This window comes from Enhydra lutris, unplaced genomic scaffold (genome assembly GCF_002288905.1).
Source record: "Enhydra lutris kenyoni isolate GAN:26980312 unplaced genomic scaffold, ASM228890v2 scaffoldscaffold111, whole genome shotgun sequence".
Taxonomy (NCBI): Eukaryota; Metazoa; Chordata; class Mammalia; order Carnivora; family Mustelidae; genus Enhydra; species Enhydra lutris.
The window spans coordinates 85,518-100,301 of record NW_019154195.1 but is presented as its reverse complement, the minus strand read 5'-3'; the positions used below and the strand labels follow the sequence as shown (position 1 = coordinate 100,301).

At 58.7% G+C, this 14,784-nt stretch overlaps 2 protein-coding genes across 2 annotated transcripts; both read right to left on the bottom strand.

The window, feature by feature from the left end:
* Window positions 1-3: 3 nt before the first annotated feature.
* Window positions 4-3,335, bottom strand: LOC111139562 (leukocyte receptor cluster member 1). The gene is made up of 4 exons (XM_022491878.1): window positions 2,942-3,335; window positions 1,850-2,029; window positions 1,003-1,265; window positions 4-446 (listed from the first exon to the last, which is right to left on the bottom strand). Exons 1-4 carry the CDS (start codon window positions 3,071-3,073, stop codon window positions 173-175), a joined length of 849 nt encoding a protein of 282 aa, XP_022347586.1. The 5' UTR covers window positions 3,074-3,335; the 3' UTR covers window positions 4-172.
* Window positions 3,336-3,434: 99 nt separating this feature from the next.
* LOC111139558 (transmembrane channel like 4) lies at window positions 3,435-14,569 on the bottom strand. The gene is made up of 15 exons (XM_022491870.1): window positions 14,497-14,569; window positions 13,769-13,982; window positions 12,262-12,407; window positions 11,756-11,988; window positions 11,551-11,672; window positions 7,483-7,630; window positions 6,616-6,783; window positions 6,227-6,390; window positions 5,846-5,972; window positions 5,475-5,572; window positions 4,990-5,173; window positions 4,570-4,700; window positions 4,317-4,472; window positions 3,795-3,873; window positions 3,435-3,697 (listed from the first exon to the last, which is right to left on the bottom strand). The coding sequence occupies exons 1-15, from the start codon at window positions 14,558-14,560 to the stop codon at window positions 3,629-3,631; spliced, it is 2,103 nt and encodes a 700-aa protein (XP_022347578.1). The 5' UTR covers window positions 14,561-14,569; the 3' UTR covers window positions 3,435-3,628.
* Between the last annotated feature and the right edge of the window lie 215 nt (window positions 14,570-14,784).

The window sequence follows — 14,784 nt, the reverse complement described above, 5'->3', positions numbered from 1 at the left end:
TGCCCAGGCGAGGGCCCTGCCCTGGAAGACTGGGGGAGGCCCCAGGCCAGGGGCAGCCCTCTCCCCCAGGAAGCAGCCCCACCCTGGGGGCCCCGGGGGCGAGGGCTGCCCTCTCCTCCCCTCCCCAGTGAGGGACATTTTTTGGTAAACCTATTTTCATTTTGGAAAATATTTATGAATAAATAGTTTTATATGACGGCTGGCAGCTACGGCCTCTCCTCTCCCCCCAGGAGTCAGTGAGCACTTGGGTCTTGCTGGCGGGACGCCGGGCCCACTGGGGGTTGAACTGGGAGTTGTACCGCCTCCGCCGTTCATCGGCCTCCTCTTCAGGCTGGTCCTCCTGGGGGGCTGTGCCCTGGACTCGGGCCAGCAGGGCCTCTGCACGAGCCCGTTCCGTTGCTTCCCGCCGAAGACGTTCAGCTCGAAGCTGGTCCAGGGATGGGGGCCTGGGGGAAAAGAGGTCAGGAAGTTCACAGCCCCTGGAACACTCCCCAACCCCCGCCTCGCAGCAGACATTCTGGCCCGTGAGGCCTGGGGGTGGGAAGCTGGCTTCATGCTGCCCACAAGGATCCCATCACCCCCTTTACAGTCAGTCCCTCTCCAGATCCAGAAAGCTCCCTGTTAATCAGCTGAAACAACACACCCAAGCCTCAGTTTCCCCTTCTGTGGACGACCCAACTGTCTGCTCAGGGGTTTGTCCTGCTGGGGACACAAACCTGCTGACCCCATGGCTCTCAAACTCAAAACCCCCCGAGACCTAAAGCTTTCTGGGGTCTAACCACTATTCTGCATGGAAACACCAAAAAAACCTCGAAACGAGGCTAGGTGTCCTGTACCTGCAGTGTCTCCCCAGAAGCCACCAGCCACTCCGCACTGAACATTGCCTGGGGATCTCAGGAAAGCAAGCTTGCCGTGTCAGGGTCCCGAAACTGCATGTGGAGAGCGGCCCCTCAGCCGTGCAGCCCCAGTCCTCGAGCCCACTGGCCCGCCCAGCTTGCTTACCCCTCTGGCCGCTGCTTCTCGGGCACCCCCTTCCCCTTCATGCTGCGGCCGCCATCCTCTCCGCTGTGCCGCCGCTTCCTCCGCAAATGCTTCTCCATCTCCCGAAGAGGGTCCAAGCGGTTCTTGATCTTCTCATCTGGACCTGGGCCAGGCTGGGGGGCCCCTCGCCCCGGGGGGAGCTGGTACCAAGGTGGCTGAGTCTGGGCTTCCGCTGCACTCTGGCCCAGGTACGTCAGGATGCCCAGAGCTTTCTCCTGCCTCTCCTGAGGGGACAGAAACTAGGGAGGTGAGGATGTCCCCTCGGGGAGCCCTCCACGCGACCACAGGACACCTGAGGCTCCTGGACAGGCAGAACCAGCGTGAGCCAGCCCAGCCATGTGTTAAGGACAGGTGGGGCTCATGCCCTGGGCAGTAGCAAGCATCGGGGAAGGACGAGGTACAGCCGCTTTAGCGTTCTGAGGCTGCAACTCTGGGGAGATAATGTGAAGACACACCTGAAAGCAGCTCGCAAAGTAAAGGAGGGAGGCACAACAAAGGCAAGATCAGGGTTTGGTAGGAATCCCTGACAGCAGGCGAGGTGATGGACACTGAAAGATCTCCGTAACCCTCCCCCAACCCCTAGAGGGCCCTGTCCCGTCAAGGGGTCTGTACCTAACAGTCCCATAGCTGGGCGGGGAGGGGGTTCCAGCACCCACTTCCAAGCCCCTCGCAGGCCTGGATGGCAATAACCCACGCTCCTGAGTGCAGTGTTCCATACTGAGCTCATCTCGTCACCGCCCCCCAACTCTATTCCCGTCAGTAACCCCCACGCTCCACCCAGGACTCACTAGGTGGGGGGCCAGCTTACTTTCTCCAGTCGCTTTTCTTCCTCGTACTCTTTATTGCCTCTGGTCACCCCCTTCCCTTCCTCCAGCAGCTCCCGAAATAGATCCACAGGGCCAGAACCCAGGGCTCCCGCCTCTGCTGGTTCGAGCTCAGGGAGTGAGCTCCGGTGCCTGGCTTTCTTCCGCAGGAATTCTGTGCGGGCCTGGGAAAAGAAAGTTACAGGCTGAGCACTCAGAACCTAGACGGGACTCCAAGAACTGGGAGACGGGTTCTGAGAGTCCGTCTGAGGGAGCCCCAGTGCTGGTGCTGGGGGCTGTAAGGCAGAGTACAAGGACCGGGGAGACAGGGGAAGGAGGCGACACCTGGGCCTGTACGCTGCCGCTCGGTCAACCAGAAGGGTCCCAGGCTCAGGGGACACGATCAAAACAGCTGTGAAGGCAGCCCAAAACAGGGGAGCGGGCGACCGGAACTACAGGTAGGGCTCCCAGTCACCGCCCCGGAGACGACGAGCAATCGCTACTGACAAAAGCGAACTTTAAGAACGCAGACCACCTCCGGGCCCGACTGGACAAAGGACTGCAAACTAGAGATTAGCAGTTGCACCGTAAGCCCCGGGGGGACGGCAGGGAGCTCGCCCCTCCGTCGTGGCCCTTCGGAAGCCATCCCCGTTCTCTGCACAGGCGGGACATTGCCCCTCCAACCACGAATGGTGCTTGAGAGGCCGCAGGTCAGGCGCTCTGCGAACATACAGTAGGCGCTCAACAGGGAGGTTGCGCAGGCAAACTAAACGGAACCGAGTTTCCTTGAACTGCGCAAGGATTCCTTTTTTCACCAGCCCCTCCAGTGCCAGGCACTCTCGCCTCGCGAACGACGCGAGTGGGGGAAAACCTGGGCAAGGGGGAGGCGCAGGTGGGGCCCCCGCAGCGGGTGAGGGGTTGGCCCGGGGAGATGGGGAGGCGGGGGCCGCGCAGGTGGAGCCCGGCGCTTTCAGCCGCGCCCAGCCCCGCCGGTCTCACGGGACGCAGCGCGCCTGCGCGCCACCCCCCTTCCGGCCCCTCCTCACACGCCTGCGCGCTCGGCCCGGGAGTCCCGCCCGACCGTACTCGGGGCTTACCTCCTGCTGAGCAAGCAGCACCCTTCGCTCCCGCTCTTTCTCCTCCTCCCGGGCCTGAGCCTCGTCACGCCGCACGCGGGCCACATTGTCCTTGTTCCGGACGTGCCAACTCTTCTTGGGCAAGATATTCATGGCGTCTCAGCCGTCCGCCGACTGGCAGGCCCGCCTCCGAGTACTTCCTATTGGCGAGAGGATGACCCTCCCTGTGGTTCCTGCCGCAGTCACGGATTGGTCCTGGGCTGACTGCCACGCCCCCCCAGTCCGTAGCGACAGCTTATTGGCTGAGATGTCGAATTTGGGGTTGGCGTAGCCTAGCGACCGCCTCTTATCAAGCGTCCGAGCCCATCACGTGTCCCCGCCCCGAAGCTACCGGACGCGGCAGCTGATTGGCTGGTATGCGCGTCCGGTCCTCTCGAGGCTTCTACATTTGATTGGCCTGTGTCCTGCTCTTCACCCGCCCCCCAGCGCGAGCCTCAGGATGCAAGTTACGAGGAGTGCTCTGCAGCCTGAGCTGCCTTTATTGATGCAAGAAGGAGGTTTGCCGGAGAGTGAGGGACTTGGCAGGGTGGGGGAGCTCCACGGCCCCGGAAATCTCCGAATTCCAGGGCTGTGAGGGCTTGGGGTCTTGTCCAGTTCTCTCCTCTTAGAGACGACGTGCCGGAGACTTAAAAAGGGAGGCTGGGGAGGTCAGAGAGCCCCTCTGGCCGAGCTCAGGGCCACGGCGCGCTGTGCCAGGAAGACCTTATTCCGCGCCTCCTGAGTAAAGGGTAAAGAGAAGTAGAGGTGAGACAGACCTTCCCCCCTACTTCTTTCCATAACCAGGACCTCTTCCCACGAACCCAGTCTGGCTCACCGTCTCTATCTGGCGTTTGAGCTCAGAGATGAGACGTCCGTAAGAGTTAGCCAAGGCCAAGGTATATGCCATCAGGATGCTAGAGGAGACAAATGGAAGCCAGAACGCTCTTGGAGTATCTTCAAGGTAATGGCTCCTTAGAAACCAGGGATCCGGACCCCCAGCCCCACCTCCCTCAGACCCAGGAGACCCTGGTCCCCCAGCTCCCTCCTCCTCCCTCAGACCCAGGAATCCAGAGCTCCCAGGGCCCTCCTCCTCCTCCCTCAGACCCAGAAGTCCGGACCCCCCCCCACCCCCCTCCTCCCTCAGACCCAGGAGTGTGGAACCCCCAGTTCCCTCCTCCCACAGACCCAGGAGTCCAGGCCCCCCAGCTCCCTTCTCCCTCAGACCCAGGAGTCCAGACCCCAGCCTCCTCCTCCCTCAGACCCAGGAGTCCAGGACCCAGCCCCCTCCTCCCTTGGAAACAGGCAGTGGGGCCCCCAGGGCACACAAACTCAAACCCAGGAGTCTGGGCTCCCTCACCTGGAGATTAACAGAAGAGGCACAGCAAAAGCCTGGGTCCCCAGGAAAAAGAGAAAGTCCTGGACAGTCTGCGGCAGGGTGTAAATAGACTCAGGGATGTGGGCCCAGATGGACGACTGCCCTCGGAATGGACCGCACAGCTTGGAAGGTGGGATCCTGAAGAGCGCAGAGACAGGCAGTGTTCAAGGATGGCGGCGATTCAGAATCCTGGATGAGGGTGGAGGGGGTGGGGGCAGGCGCCTCTCACACTTACAGGAAAAGGCTATAAAGCACGGGAACAGCGGAGATGGCCAGACCCAGGAGAAGGACCAAGGGGAAAAAGAAATTCACTGCGGAAGCCCGAAAAGTGCGGGAGGCCGGGGAGCAGGTGGAGAAAAGGGTGAACTGTGGAGAGAAGGAGACACAGGACTGTGAGTCCTAGCCTGTCCTTTTTAATCACCCAGGAGTCCTGGCCCCTTCTCAGTCAGAAACCACAAGGCTCTAGTCTTTTGCTGCCATCAGACCCGGGAGTCTGGGTCCCCTCTTCCCTTGGACGGACAAGACGCCCTAAACTCCTTCTCCCACATCTAGGAGTCTGTCCTCCAGACCCCTCCTCTAATAGTTGGGGATCTAGTAGTTAGGGACCGTTGCTTCCATCCTCCTCCAGGACCCAGGAATCCACCACACTCCTCACCTTCTTCAAATAGAAAAGTAGCAGGAACTTGGCCGTGTTGAACAGAGGTAGTAAAGGGCAGAAAAAACTCCCTACCCAGACCACCGTCTGCGCGTAGATGAGCCCGAGCACCTCGTCGGGCACCTGGAACTCCTGGGTTCCCACCACACGACCCAGCGCCCCGGGACAGAGGCCGCAGAGCAGTCTGGGGGCGGGGCAGGGCGGGGCAGGGCGGGGCCGAGTCAGAGGCCTGGTGGCCCGTATTGCCCCGCCTCCGCCGCCCCGCCCACCAATCGGAAGTCAAGATATCGAATAGGCGTGGAGCTTTCAAAATCCTGGAGTGGGTGTGTCCAGAGGTCGACCCCAGAGGGCTAGAGGTAGGGGCGGGGGCAGAGGGAAGTAACTAGGTAATGGGGGGGAGGGGTCTGCGGGCAAAGGGCAAAGAGACGGAGCAGAGGCGGGGCGAGGGAGGGGGGGGGGGGCACTGTGAGGGGCGGGGCTCTCACTTCCGAGGAAACTGGATGAGCAGCGTGACAGCCAGGCCAGTCAGTAGATCAAAGAGCAGGAGTTTGTACATCTCCTGCCCCAGCCGAGTCTCCCAGCACTGAGGAAGGAAGTCATGGGTCAGGAAGACCTCAGGACCCTGGCACCTGGAGACGCAAGCATCCAGGTCTCCAAATCACAAGCGTGTGAGATCCTAACAATCCTTTCTCTGGGGCGGGGGCGGGGGGCCTCAGTTTTTTTGTTTTATTTTTGTTTTTACCATCTGTACCCTTGTCCTCAATGGGAGGGTGTTCTAGCACCTTAAACTCCTCCTTCCTCTCAGACCTGGAGTCTGGGCCCTCAGAGACCCAGGATTCAAGGCCCCTCTCCTCACCGGTAGTTCCTTGTAATTGTAGCCACAGGTTTTGCACTCCTCAGCCTCAGCCTTGCCCTGGCAAGTGATCTGATTCCAGAGAGAGAAGAGCAGAACTAGCAGGGAGGCCAGGCGGAGAAACACGGTCCTGGCAAGGGGAAGGGAAAAGGAATCAGCACTGACCAGTGCTCACCCGAAACCCGCTGCCCGCAACAGTGTGGAACACACGGTTCTCCCCACTTCACAGATGAAGAAACCTAAGCTCTGTGAACAAGAATCGGGATTTGAATCCAGATCTCACTGGGTCCAGAATTCCGGGGATTTCCGTGCCATATGTACTAGAGCCAGTGTCCTTCAGGCCAGCCCTGCCATCATCCCCAGCACACCCCCAAAGGCTAGAACCTGAGCAGGATAAAAACAATCTGGCGGCTCCTGGTGTAGCCCTCCAGTGGGGCAATGAGCTTGAACACAGGTGGCAGCAAGAAGTTGACCCCAGAGATGAAGATGGATGGAAGGTAATCCACCCCAAGCTTGAGCAGGGGCATCTCCTGGACAAGGGACATCTCCTGGGAGAGAGGGACCAAGCAAAGAGACCCTAGGGTTCTGGTCCTTCAGAACCTTGCTGAACATCCTCCCCCAGCCTCTTCCTCCAGCATCCCAAAGTCCAAGGTCCAAACGTACACCCCATCCCTCTTCCTAAGATCCCAGGAATTATAGACTTCAGTCCCTTTTAACCTTGGAAATGTAAGTGCTGGAACCACAGGACCCTTCTCCCCCAGGACCCTCCACACCTGCAGATCCACAGTGGCCCCTGTAGCCCAGTAGACTCCATAGAAGGCTGCTCCCAGGAGTGCAATCACCAGCAGATTGAGCAGGATGCGCACAGACCACACCCGGGCTTGCTGGCCCAGGGTCCGCACCGCAGCCTGGCGCTGCACCACAGCTTCCTCCAGCTCCACCTGAGGCCAGGAAAGATGTCCATTTGGGCTCAATTCCCCCAGGCCCTACAGAGGCCTTCTGTCAACCTGAACTGATACAGCAACACCCCTCTAAGGAGTTCTACAATTCTTGTCCCAGTGCCTCCTTGGTCCTCTAGGGGACAATTTAGATCTCCCGGCCCCGCCCCTCCACAGCCCCCCTCCAGCACACCACACCACAGGCCACGCCCCAGCACTCCACACCCCGCCCCTTCAAGGCCCCACCCAGTATCCCTAAGCCCCGCCCCCTGAAGGCTGAGCTAGCGCTCCACATCCTGTCCTCCCACGCGCCGCCCCCTGAGGCCACGCCCAGCACAAGCCCCGCCCCCTGAGGCCTGGACCTGTGCTCCGTATCCTGCCCCCCTCACGCCCCGCTCCCTGAGGCCCCGCCCAGCACGCATGCCCTGTACGGAATTCCAGCTCTATCAAGCTCCTTCTGGCCACGCCTATCTCTTCGCCTGCACGGAGGAGCTTCCGGCCCCGCCCCTTCCCCCTCAACCGCCCCCCACGCCGCCGCTCGCTCTTTCCTAGACCCTTTGTCATCAGGTATCCCTATTGCCGTCTTACGTCCCAAGGCCCGCCTCCTTACAAGAAAGCTCCACCCGGCGCCCTGAGCCCCGCCCACGCTCTTGGCCCCGCCCCCTCTCCCTACCTGCTTGCACACCCCATCCCTAAGCGCACCTGCAACTCGTAGAGGATGCTGCGCTGGCGCAGCCGCGCGTGCACATCCCCACAGAGGCCGAAGTCCCAGGCGGTGAACACCCGGTGGCTGAAGCTGGTCAGAGCCCCTGACTCGGCCAACAGCGTCTGTTTGAGTCCTGACACGGAGCTAAGGGAGGGGAGAGCCAGGAGACGGGGTGTGGAGGGTCAGCCCTTCGCAGGGGTGCGGGGGCACCCCTCTCATGGGACTCACGGGGAAATGAACCCGAGGAACTTGAGCGTTGGGTGAGCTGCCACCTAGCAGAGAAAGAGTCAGAGACCGAGAGAGAGAGAGATTCAGCGGACTCGGGAAGACAGATACCCAGCAGATAGCGACAGAGCTCCAGAGAAAGGTGCGCAGGGACCCAGAGTGAGAAAGACAAAGACCTTGGGGAGAGACACATTTAGAAGGGAGGCTGAGAGCCCAAAGGGGGTAGGATTCAGAGAAAGGGGGACAGTAAAACGAAGGCAAGAGGTCTAGAGAGAGGGGTCAGAGAAGTCTAGAGAAGGGGGTGGAGGAGGAAGGCCCAGAGAAAGGAGGGGAGATCTCCAAGGGGTGGGGCAAAGACCCAGGGAGGGGACAGAGAAGCAGAGAGGGGAAAACACGGAGAAAAGTGGGCCAAGAGGCTCAACGCCCGGCTGCAAGCCCCCGGCCTCTCCCGAGTGGACAATTACAGATGCCTGCTCCCTGGTCTTTGATTCCACCTGTGCCCTCTTGAATCCATTCTGTTTCTGCGCCAGTGGAACCTTCTTTTTATTCAGATTAGACGGTCCTGCCCTTTAAAACCTATTTCACAGCTTCTCCTTGTCCTTGAAAGTTAGGCTCCTTCATAGCACAGCCAGCCAGCACGCACCTGATCTCGACCCCACCTACTTCCTGAAACTCAAATCCTGTCCCTGCACCTTCTCCTCCTCCTGGCCTTTCATAGCTCAGAATACTCCAAACCTCTTCTCACCACAGGGCCTTTGCACGTGTAGTTCCTGCTGCCTGGAATGCCCAGGTCTTAGTTGCTCACCTGGATGGTTCCTTCTCTTTCTGGTCTCTACCTACGGGTCACCTCTTCAGTCCTTCACTGACTGCTCCATTTAATGAGGGTCCGCATGCTTTCTCTACCCCAGGGGGTGGTAAACTACAGCATCAGATTTTGTAAATAAAGTTTTATTGGAACACAGCTGCGTTCGCTCATATCCTCCCGTTGATTTTCTATATAGTACTGCTCCCGAACGGACATCACTGACTTGCTTTTTAACATAAAAGTTGCTTTCTATATCTCTCTCCGTTCATCTCTGCTCCTGGGCGGTGAGGTGTACCCAGGTAGGGGGACCTCCATCTGATGTCCCAGGCCTGGCATCAGGAGACACTCCACTTTTTCTAAGTCCTTGGTTTCCTTCTTGACCACAGTCCCGCCCCTGGAGGAACTCCCAGTCTTGCTCGAACGCTAGTGTGTCCCAGATCTACGCCTCCAGTCTGGACCCGTCTCCAGAACCCATGTGTACGACCGCCTACTCACCAGTCCCTTGGTTTGTCCAAAGGCCACTTCGGAATCAACCCGCCAAAGCCACACTCCCCGCCAACGCGGCTCTCTCTACAGCTCTCCCCTTCGAGGCGGCTGCAACGCTGCCCTTCCAGGTGTGCAGGCTCAACACCGGTGGGTCCTCACTTCCCACCCTCTCCGTGCCCCACCTCCAAGCAGTAGGGAACCCTCTGGGCGCTACTCAGCATATATCCAGAGTCTCCCTTTTATACGAAGGACAGAACAGATGGAAGCGGTCCATGGTGTGAACAGAAAGGATGGGGTGGGGGGAATTCAGGGGGAAATGCGGCAACCTGAGGTCTTGAGGGGCCTTCTGGACGCTGGTCAGGTATTATTTCTTGATATGGATGGTCACATACCAACCTCTGTTCTTGGGTTTCTGCATTTTTCTGGATATGTGAGATACTTTTTAAATGAAAAAAAAATACACAGACAACTAATATTTGACAAGGGAGCCCACACACTCAGTGGGAGGGGAGGACAGCCTTCAACAAATGCTGAGGAAACTGGGCAGCCACACGCAGAAGAATGAAACTGCGCTTCCGCTTACACCACTCACAAAAAATAACTTGGAACGGATTCAACACCTCAACGTAAGACCTAAAGCTGAAAAACGTCCTAGAAACAGAAATGATGGAAGACCTCCTTGACCTCTGCCTTGGGGGCGATCTTTTGGACAGGACACCGAGAGCGCAAGCAACAAAAGCAGACAGGGCAAGCGGGGCGACCCCACGCATCAGATTCGCTGCGCAGCAAGGGAAACAACGCACAGAGTGAGTACGAATGTGCCTGGGGAACAGGAGAAAATCTTTGCCAGTCCTGACAGTGGGGTTAATAGAAAAAAACATTGAAAAAGAACACAGACAATATCCAACAGCAAAAAACAATTTTTCAAGGGGCCGAGAAACTGACTAGACATTTTTCTGCAAACATCTAGAAGGTCAGCGGGTGCTTGAGTAAGTGTTCATCATCACTGGTCAGCAGGGACGTGCCCATCAAACCCCAATGAGCGATCCCCTCCCACCTGTCGGGATGGCTCTCATCAAGAAGGCAAGACATAACACATGTTGGTGAGGACGTGGAGAGCAGGGAACCCTCGTGCACTGCTGGGAACGTAAACTGGTGCGTCCCTGTGGAAAACAGTATGGAGGTCTCCCTCCCCCCCCCAAAATAGTTAAAAATAGAGCTGCCGTATCGCCCAGCAATCCCACTTCTGGGTATGTATCCAAGGTTAATGAAAAGAGGATCTCAAAGAGACATCTGCACCCCCACATTCAAGATATGGGGGTAGTCAAGATACGGAAACGACCTGATGTCCCCTGTCTCCCAAAGCTGGCTAGAGATGGAGGCAATCATGTTGCAATATATAAATGTATCAGTTCAACACTTTGTACGCCTTAAGCTTACACAATATTATTTCTGTCCATTGTATCTCAAGAAAGCTGGGAGAGGGGAGTAGAAATTCAATTTTTTTTTTTAAAAAGAAGAAAAACCCAAAATCAGCCACTGCCACCACCCTGCTCCAAGCCGCCACCGTCTCCTGCCTGGATTGCATACCTTGTAACGATTCCACCTGCCACGGGCTTGTCCATCCCTTACCCCCTTCCCTCCCTTCTTCCCTTCTTGCTTCTCCTTCTCCCTCCCTCCCTCTCTCTTCCACAGAGCCAGAAAGGAGGAATCCTTTATAAAACCTAAATCAGATCAGGGTGATCTTCTGCTCAAGGACCTGCAGGGAGTCCCATCTCCCTCCAAAAGCCTCCAAATCCTTTACAGACAGCAGGTGCATCTCCACTGGCTCCCCCCACCCCCTCTGCCCTGGGCCCACCGGCTGCCCAGGGTGCCCTCCAGCACACCACCCTGCTCCTGCCTCGCTCTGACTGTGCCCTCTGCCTGCGATGCTCTCTGCCCGGGTATTTACTTGACCGATCCCTCTCCCTCTCAACGGCTTTGTTTAGAGGTCTTGTCTCAATGAGGTGGCCCTGGGCACCTAATAAGACAGCAGCCCGCCTCACCCGCTGCATCCAGAGCCCTGATCACCTGCTAACACGCCCCGTCACTGACTCATGTATGGATGGCTGCTTATCACCTATCTCCAGCTCGTAGACTGTCAGCTCCCCCGAGGCAGGACTCAGTCAGGTTTGTTTCTTGTCCTGTTTTGCCCACTGTCTAGAACACTGGCCGGCACATAGTAGGGGCTCAAAACGTATTTCTTGTGGGAATGAACGAACCACCCCAGTTTGTTTCCCATAGAGCACTCGCCCCTCCAGAAAAGAGGTGGTCACTTTGCTCGGCTACTATCTTACCTTCCCCTCCTAACCCCTAAGCCCCAGGAAGGAGAAACAGCCCATCGTTGTCCCTGGTCTTTAGCATGTATGAAGCATTTTTAAGTGTGATTTCAAGTCCAACTAAGAGAAAGGGATCACAGAGCAAGACTCTGGATCCTTGGGGAGGGGTCTTCTCCCAGCACTAGTCTCTCCCCAGCTCCCTGAGGTCCCGGGGGGCTGGTGTTACTGACCGATGGAGGATGAGCAGCAGGTCCAAGAGGCCAATGACAAAGACAGAGCACAGGTAGGTGACTGCCAGGTGTGGGCGGGGTGGGTAGAACCCATAGAAGAGAGGAGACCATTCTAGAAAACCCTGCAAAGGGAAAGTGCACCATACAGTTGGGCGATCAGAACTGGGGGGCCCTGAGGCTCAGAGGGGTTCTCCCAGGGACGCACCTCTCCTGAGAGCAGGTTGAAGAGATGGGTGGGGAAGGCGACCAGGCTTTGGGGGTTGGGGTCGTAGAAGCCGCAGGGTGAGGAGGCGTTAGGGCTTGGGGGACCCGGGGGAGTCCCTTCCAGCCAGGTGGGAAGCAACGTCATGCAGGCCTTAAGTATGGACGCCAGCAGGTTGAGAAGCAGCAGGAAACGCAGCAGGGAGAAGTAGGACTCCGTGCCCGCGCCAAACTGGCCTGCAGGGGGAGCCAGAGAGGCCTGGGGCTCCTTTCTGAGTCCGGAGTCTGGGGCCTCCAGGCCCCCAGACCCTCCTCCCTCAGACCGGGGAGTCCAGACCCCAGCCCTCTCCTCCTCCACACCCAGGACCCCCAGCTCTTTCTCCTTCAGACCCAGAGTCCAGGAGCCCAGCCCCTCCTCCCTCAGACCTGGGAGTCCAGGCCCCCAGCCCCTCCTCCCTCAGACCCGGGAGTGGGACCCGCCCCAAGACACCAGCCTCAACCCCACTGCACCCCCGATTCTCTTCAGCGTCCACGCCCAGGGTTGCAAGGTGTGCAGGCCCGCCTTCATCTTCTCCTTGGACCGCCGAAGCCACAGGGCCCACTGCTCGCCTCTGGAACCCGATCTCTGAGCCCCCTGGTCCTTGGCATGGCTCTGCCTGGTAGGGAAACAGATTCAGAGCAGAATAGGAAGGGCCCAGCAGCCCCAGCTGGACACCACCCAAACGTAGCAACAAGACAAGAGCGGGACCAGGAAGTCAACGGCAGCATATCGGTGACTGGGGATACTCTGGGCCAACAGGAAGAGGCACAGAAGCCCGGCAGGGTACTCAGACCGCAGGGATCCCCACGCAGAGCTCCGGGCAAGCACGCAGCCTGCCCTGTAGGGACGCACTCGCCGGTGGCAAAGCGCCACAGGAAAGCGAGAGCTCGTCCTAGAAGTCTGGGAGGGGACACTGTGGGGAGAAAGGGGGTGATACGGGGCACGTGGGGTGCCTCTGGGTCCCACGGAGGTGTCTCTTGCCCTCCGTGGAGTCTGCCTGGGAGCTCACCATGGGAACACTCTCAGTGTATACACAATGCCTCGTACACTTTTCTGTAGGCAAACGTCATAAAGGAAAAGTAAAAAGGGAAAGAAAAAAGGAAGGTGTGATCCTGTGATTTATAAATATATATCTGGTTTCTATCCCTGGCCCTGGCAAACCCTTGGGATGCCCTAAGTGATGCGATAAATGGGTCTTTTGTAAAATAAGTGAGGTGTTTTTGGACCCCAACTAAGAGTGGGGGCTGGTTGCTAGGGGAACCTCTCCCGCAGCTGCAGGGAGAGAAGCAGGGCTGAGTGGTGGGTCCCGTCACTAGTGGCCAAAGATTTCACCAAGCATGGCTGTGTGACAAAACCGCCCTAAACCCCCAGAACGATGGGGTTTGGAGAACAATTTCCAGACACACGACCCCATTCTCAGAAGGGCTTCGCACCTGCTTCTTAGGTTCTGCTGTTTCTGGGAACACATGGTACCCCACAGGTATCCCCCACTTGCCCGAAGTTCCAGTGCCTTCTTTGTTTCAGGAAAGACGCACAGGACTCTGCTCTATGCCGAGCAGGTTTACGAAAGGTTTGCTAGGACACTGTGCTTGGGATAGCAGGGGGCACCTGTCAGTGTTGACCTAGCCGCCAGCACGTTCATTGTTCCCCAGCCCAGCGAATCGTGCAGACCGGGGAGGGAAAGGAGGACGAGTCCGGAGGCAGAGACAGACTTACTGTAGAGAAGGAAACACAAAGAGCAGATTTCAGGCCCAGGGAGAAAGAGCCTGAGCAGAGACCGAGACCGTGAACCCGGCCGAGGGAAGAGTCCCAGCGTCAGGGAGACTGGACTCCTTGGAGTCAGAGAAGCAGAGACATGGGCATGGGTGAAAGATGCCAAGAGAAGCAGGGGGAGTCGGACGACCCAGTGAGGAGACACAGCGCCAACAAGCCCGAGGACGGCCCTCACCTGGCTGGGAGGTGGGACAGGAGACTCACCTGTGTGCCCGGCGGGCCTGCAGGGGCCAGGGCAGTTCCCGGGAGGGGAGGGGCTCCTCCAGCTCCTTTTGGGCAGCTTCTGCGATGGCCTGGATATTCCTGTCTCCATTTTCTTCCTCCTCCTCCGATGCCCCCCATGGCAGAACCCCAGGGCCTCGGTACCGAAGGGTAGCAGCACTGGGGAGCTCATTCAGCACAGAAGAGAGGGATGGGCCTGGGGCAGGACAGCAGGGGCTGGGAGGGCGCAGGAGTCCCAGCTTCCGCTCCCTCCTCCCTCAGACCAATAGTCCAGACCCCCAGCACCTCCTCCCTCAGACCCTGGAGTCCAGGCCCCCAGCCCCTCCTTCCTCGGACCCAGGAGTCCAGACCCCCAGCCCCTCCTCCCTCAGACCCGGGAGTCTGGGCCTCATGCCCCGCAAGCACCCAAATGTGGGCCCTCTAGGCCCCTACTATCTCAGGACTGAGAAGCCCACTCTTCAGCTTCTTTTTAAAGCTTACTCAGTTTTTGAACTTGGCCCCCTCCCTTGAGACTGGAGTCTGCACCTCCAGAATCCTCCCCAGGACTCAGGAGCCCCATCCCCTGGTTCCCCTCTCCCTCAAAACTACCAGGAATCGAAATCCCTCCCCCTTTTGCCCTCTGGACCCTGGAGTTCCGGCCTCCCTTCTCTGCCTCCCTCAGGATTTCCACCAGCCCCTGGGGCTGGGTCCCCCGCCCCCCACTCCCGCACCTGCTCTGGCCCCCCGGGGTGCCGGCCACCCTCCAGAGGAGCCCCAGGCCTCCGGTTCCCACATCGGGCGCTCTTCCACAGCCCCAGGTGAAACTGCTTCCGTCTCCAGCAGCCAGCCGGGCGGGGACTGCCCCAGGGAAGGCAGGGACTGGGGCAGGTCTGTACCTGGCCACCAGGTGGCTGGGGGCGGGGAGTACCATCAGGACGGCTGCTCCGGAAGGTCCCCTGGGAACGGAAACCCCCTGATGCCGGTGTCTCCTGGGAGCGGAGCCCATCACCCTGCATCCG

Bases quoted from the DNA above. Each gene is read 5' to 3' on its own strand.
- LOC111139558 (XM_022491870.1), bottom strand. From the start codon at position 14,560: ATGTGGGAACCGGAGGCCTGGGGCTCCTCTGGAGGGTGGCCGGCACCC. The intron at 13,983-14,496 runs GTGCGGGAGTGG...GTCCTGCCCCAG, and splicing joins ACCCCGGGGGGCCAGAGCAG to GCCCATCCCTCTCTTCTGTG. The intron at 11,673-11,755 runs GTGCGTCCCTGG...TTCCCTTTGCAG, and splicing joins TCAACCTGCTCTCAGGAGAG to GGTTTTCTAGAATGGTCTCC.
- LOC111139562 (XM_022491878.1), bottom strand. From the start codon at position 3,073: ATGAATATCTTGCCCAAGAAGAGTTGGCACGTCCGGAACAAGGACAAT. The intron at 1,266-1,849 runs GTAAGCTGGCCC...CTGTCCCCTCAG, and splicing joins AAGAAAAGCGACTGGAGAAA to GAGAGGCAGGAGAAAGCTCT. The intron at 447-1,002 runs GTAAGCAAGCTG...CTTTTCCCCCAG, and splicing joins GAGAAGCAGCGGCCAGAGGG to GCCCCCATCCCTGGACCAGC.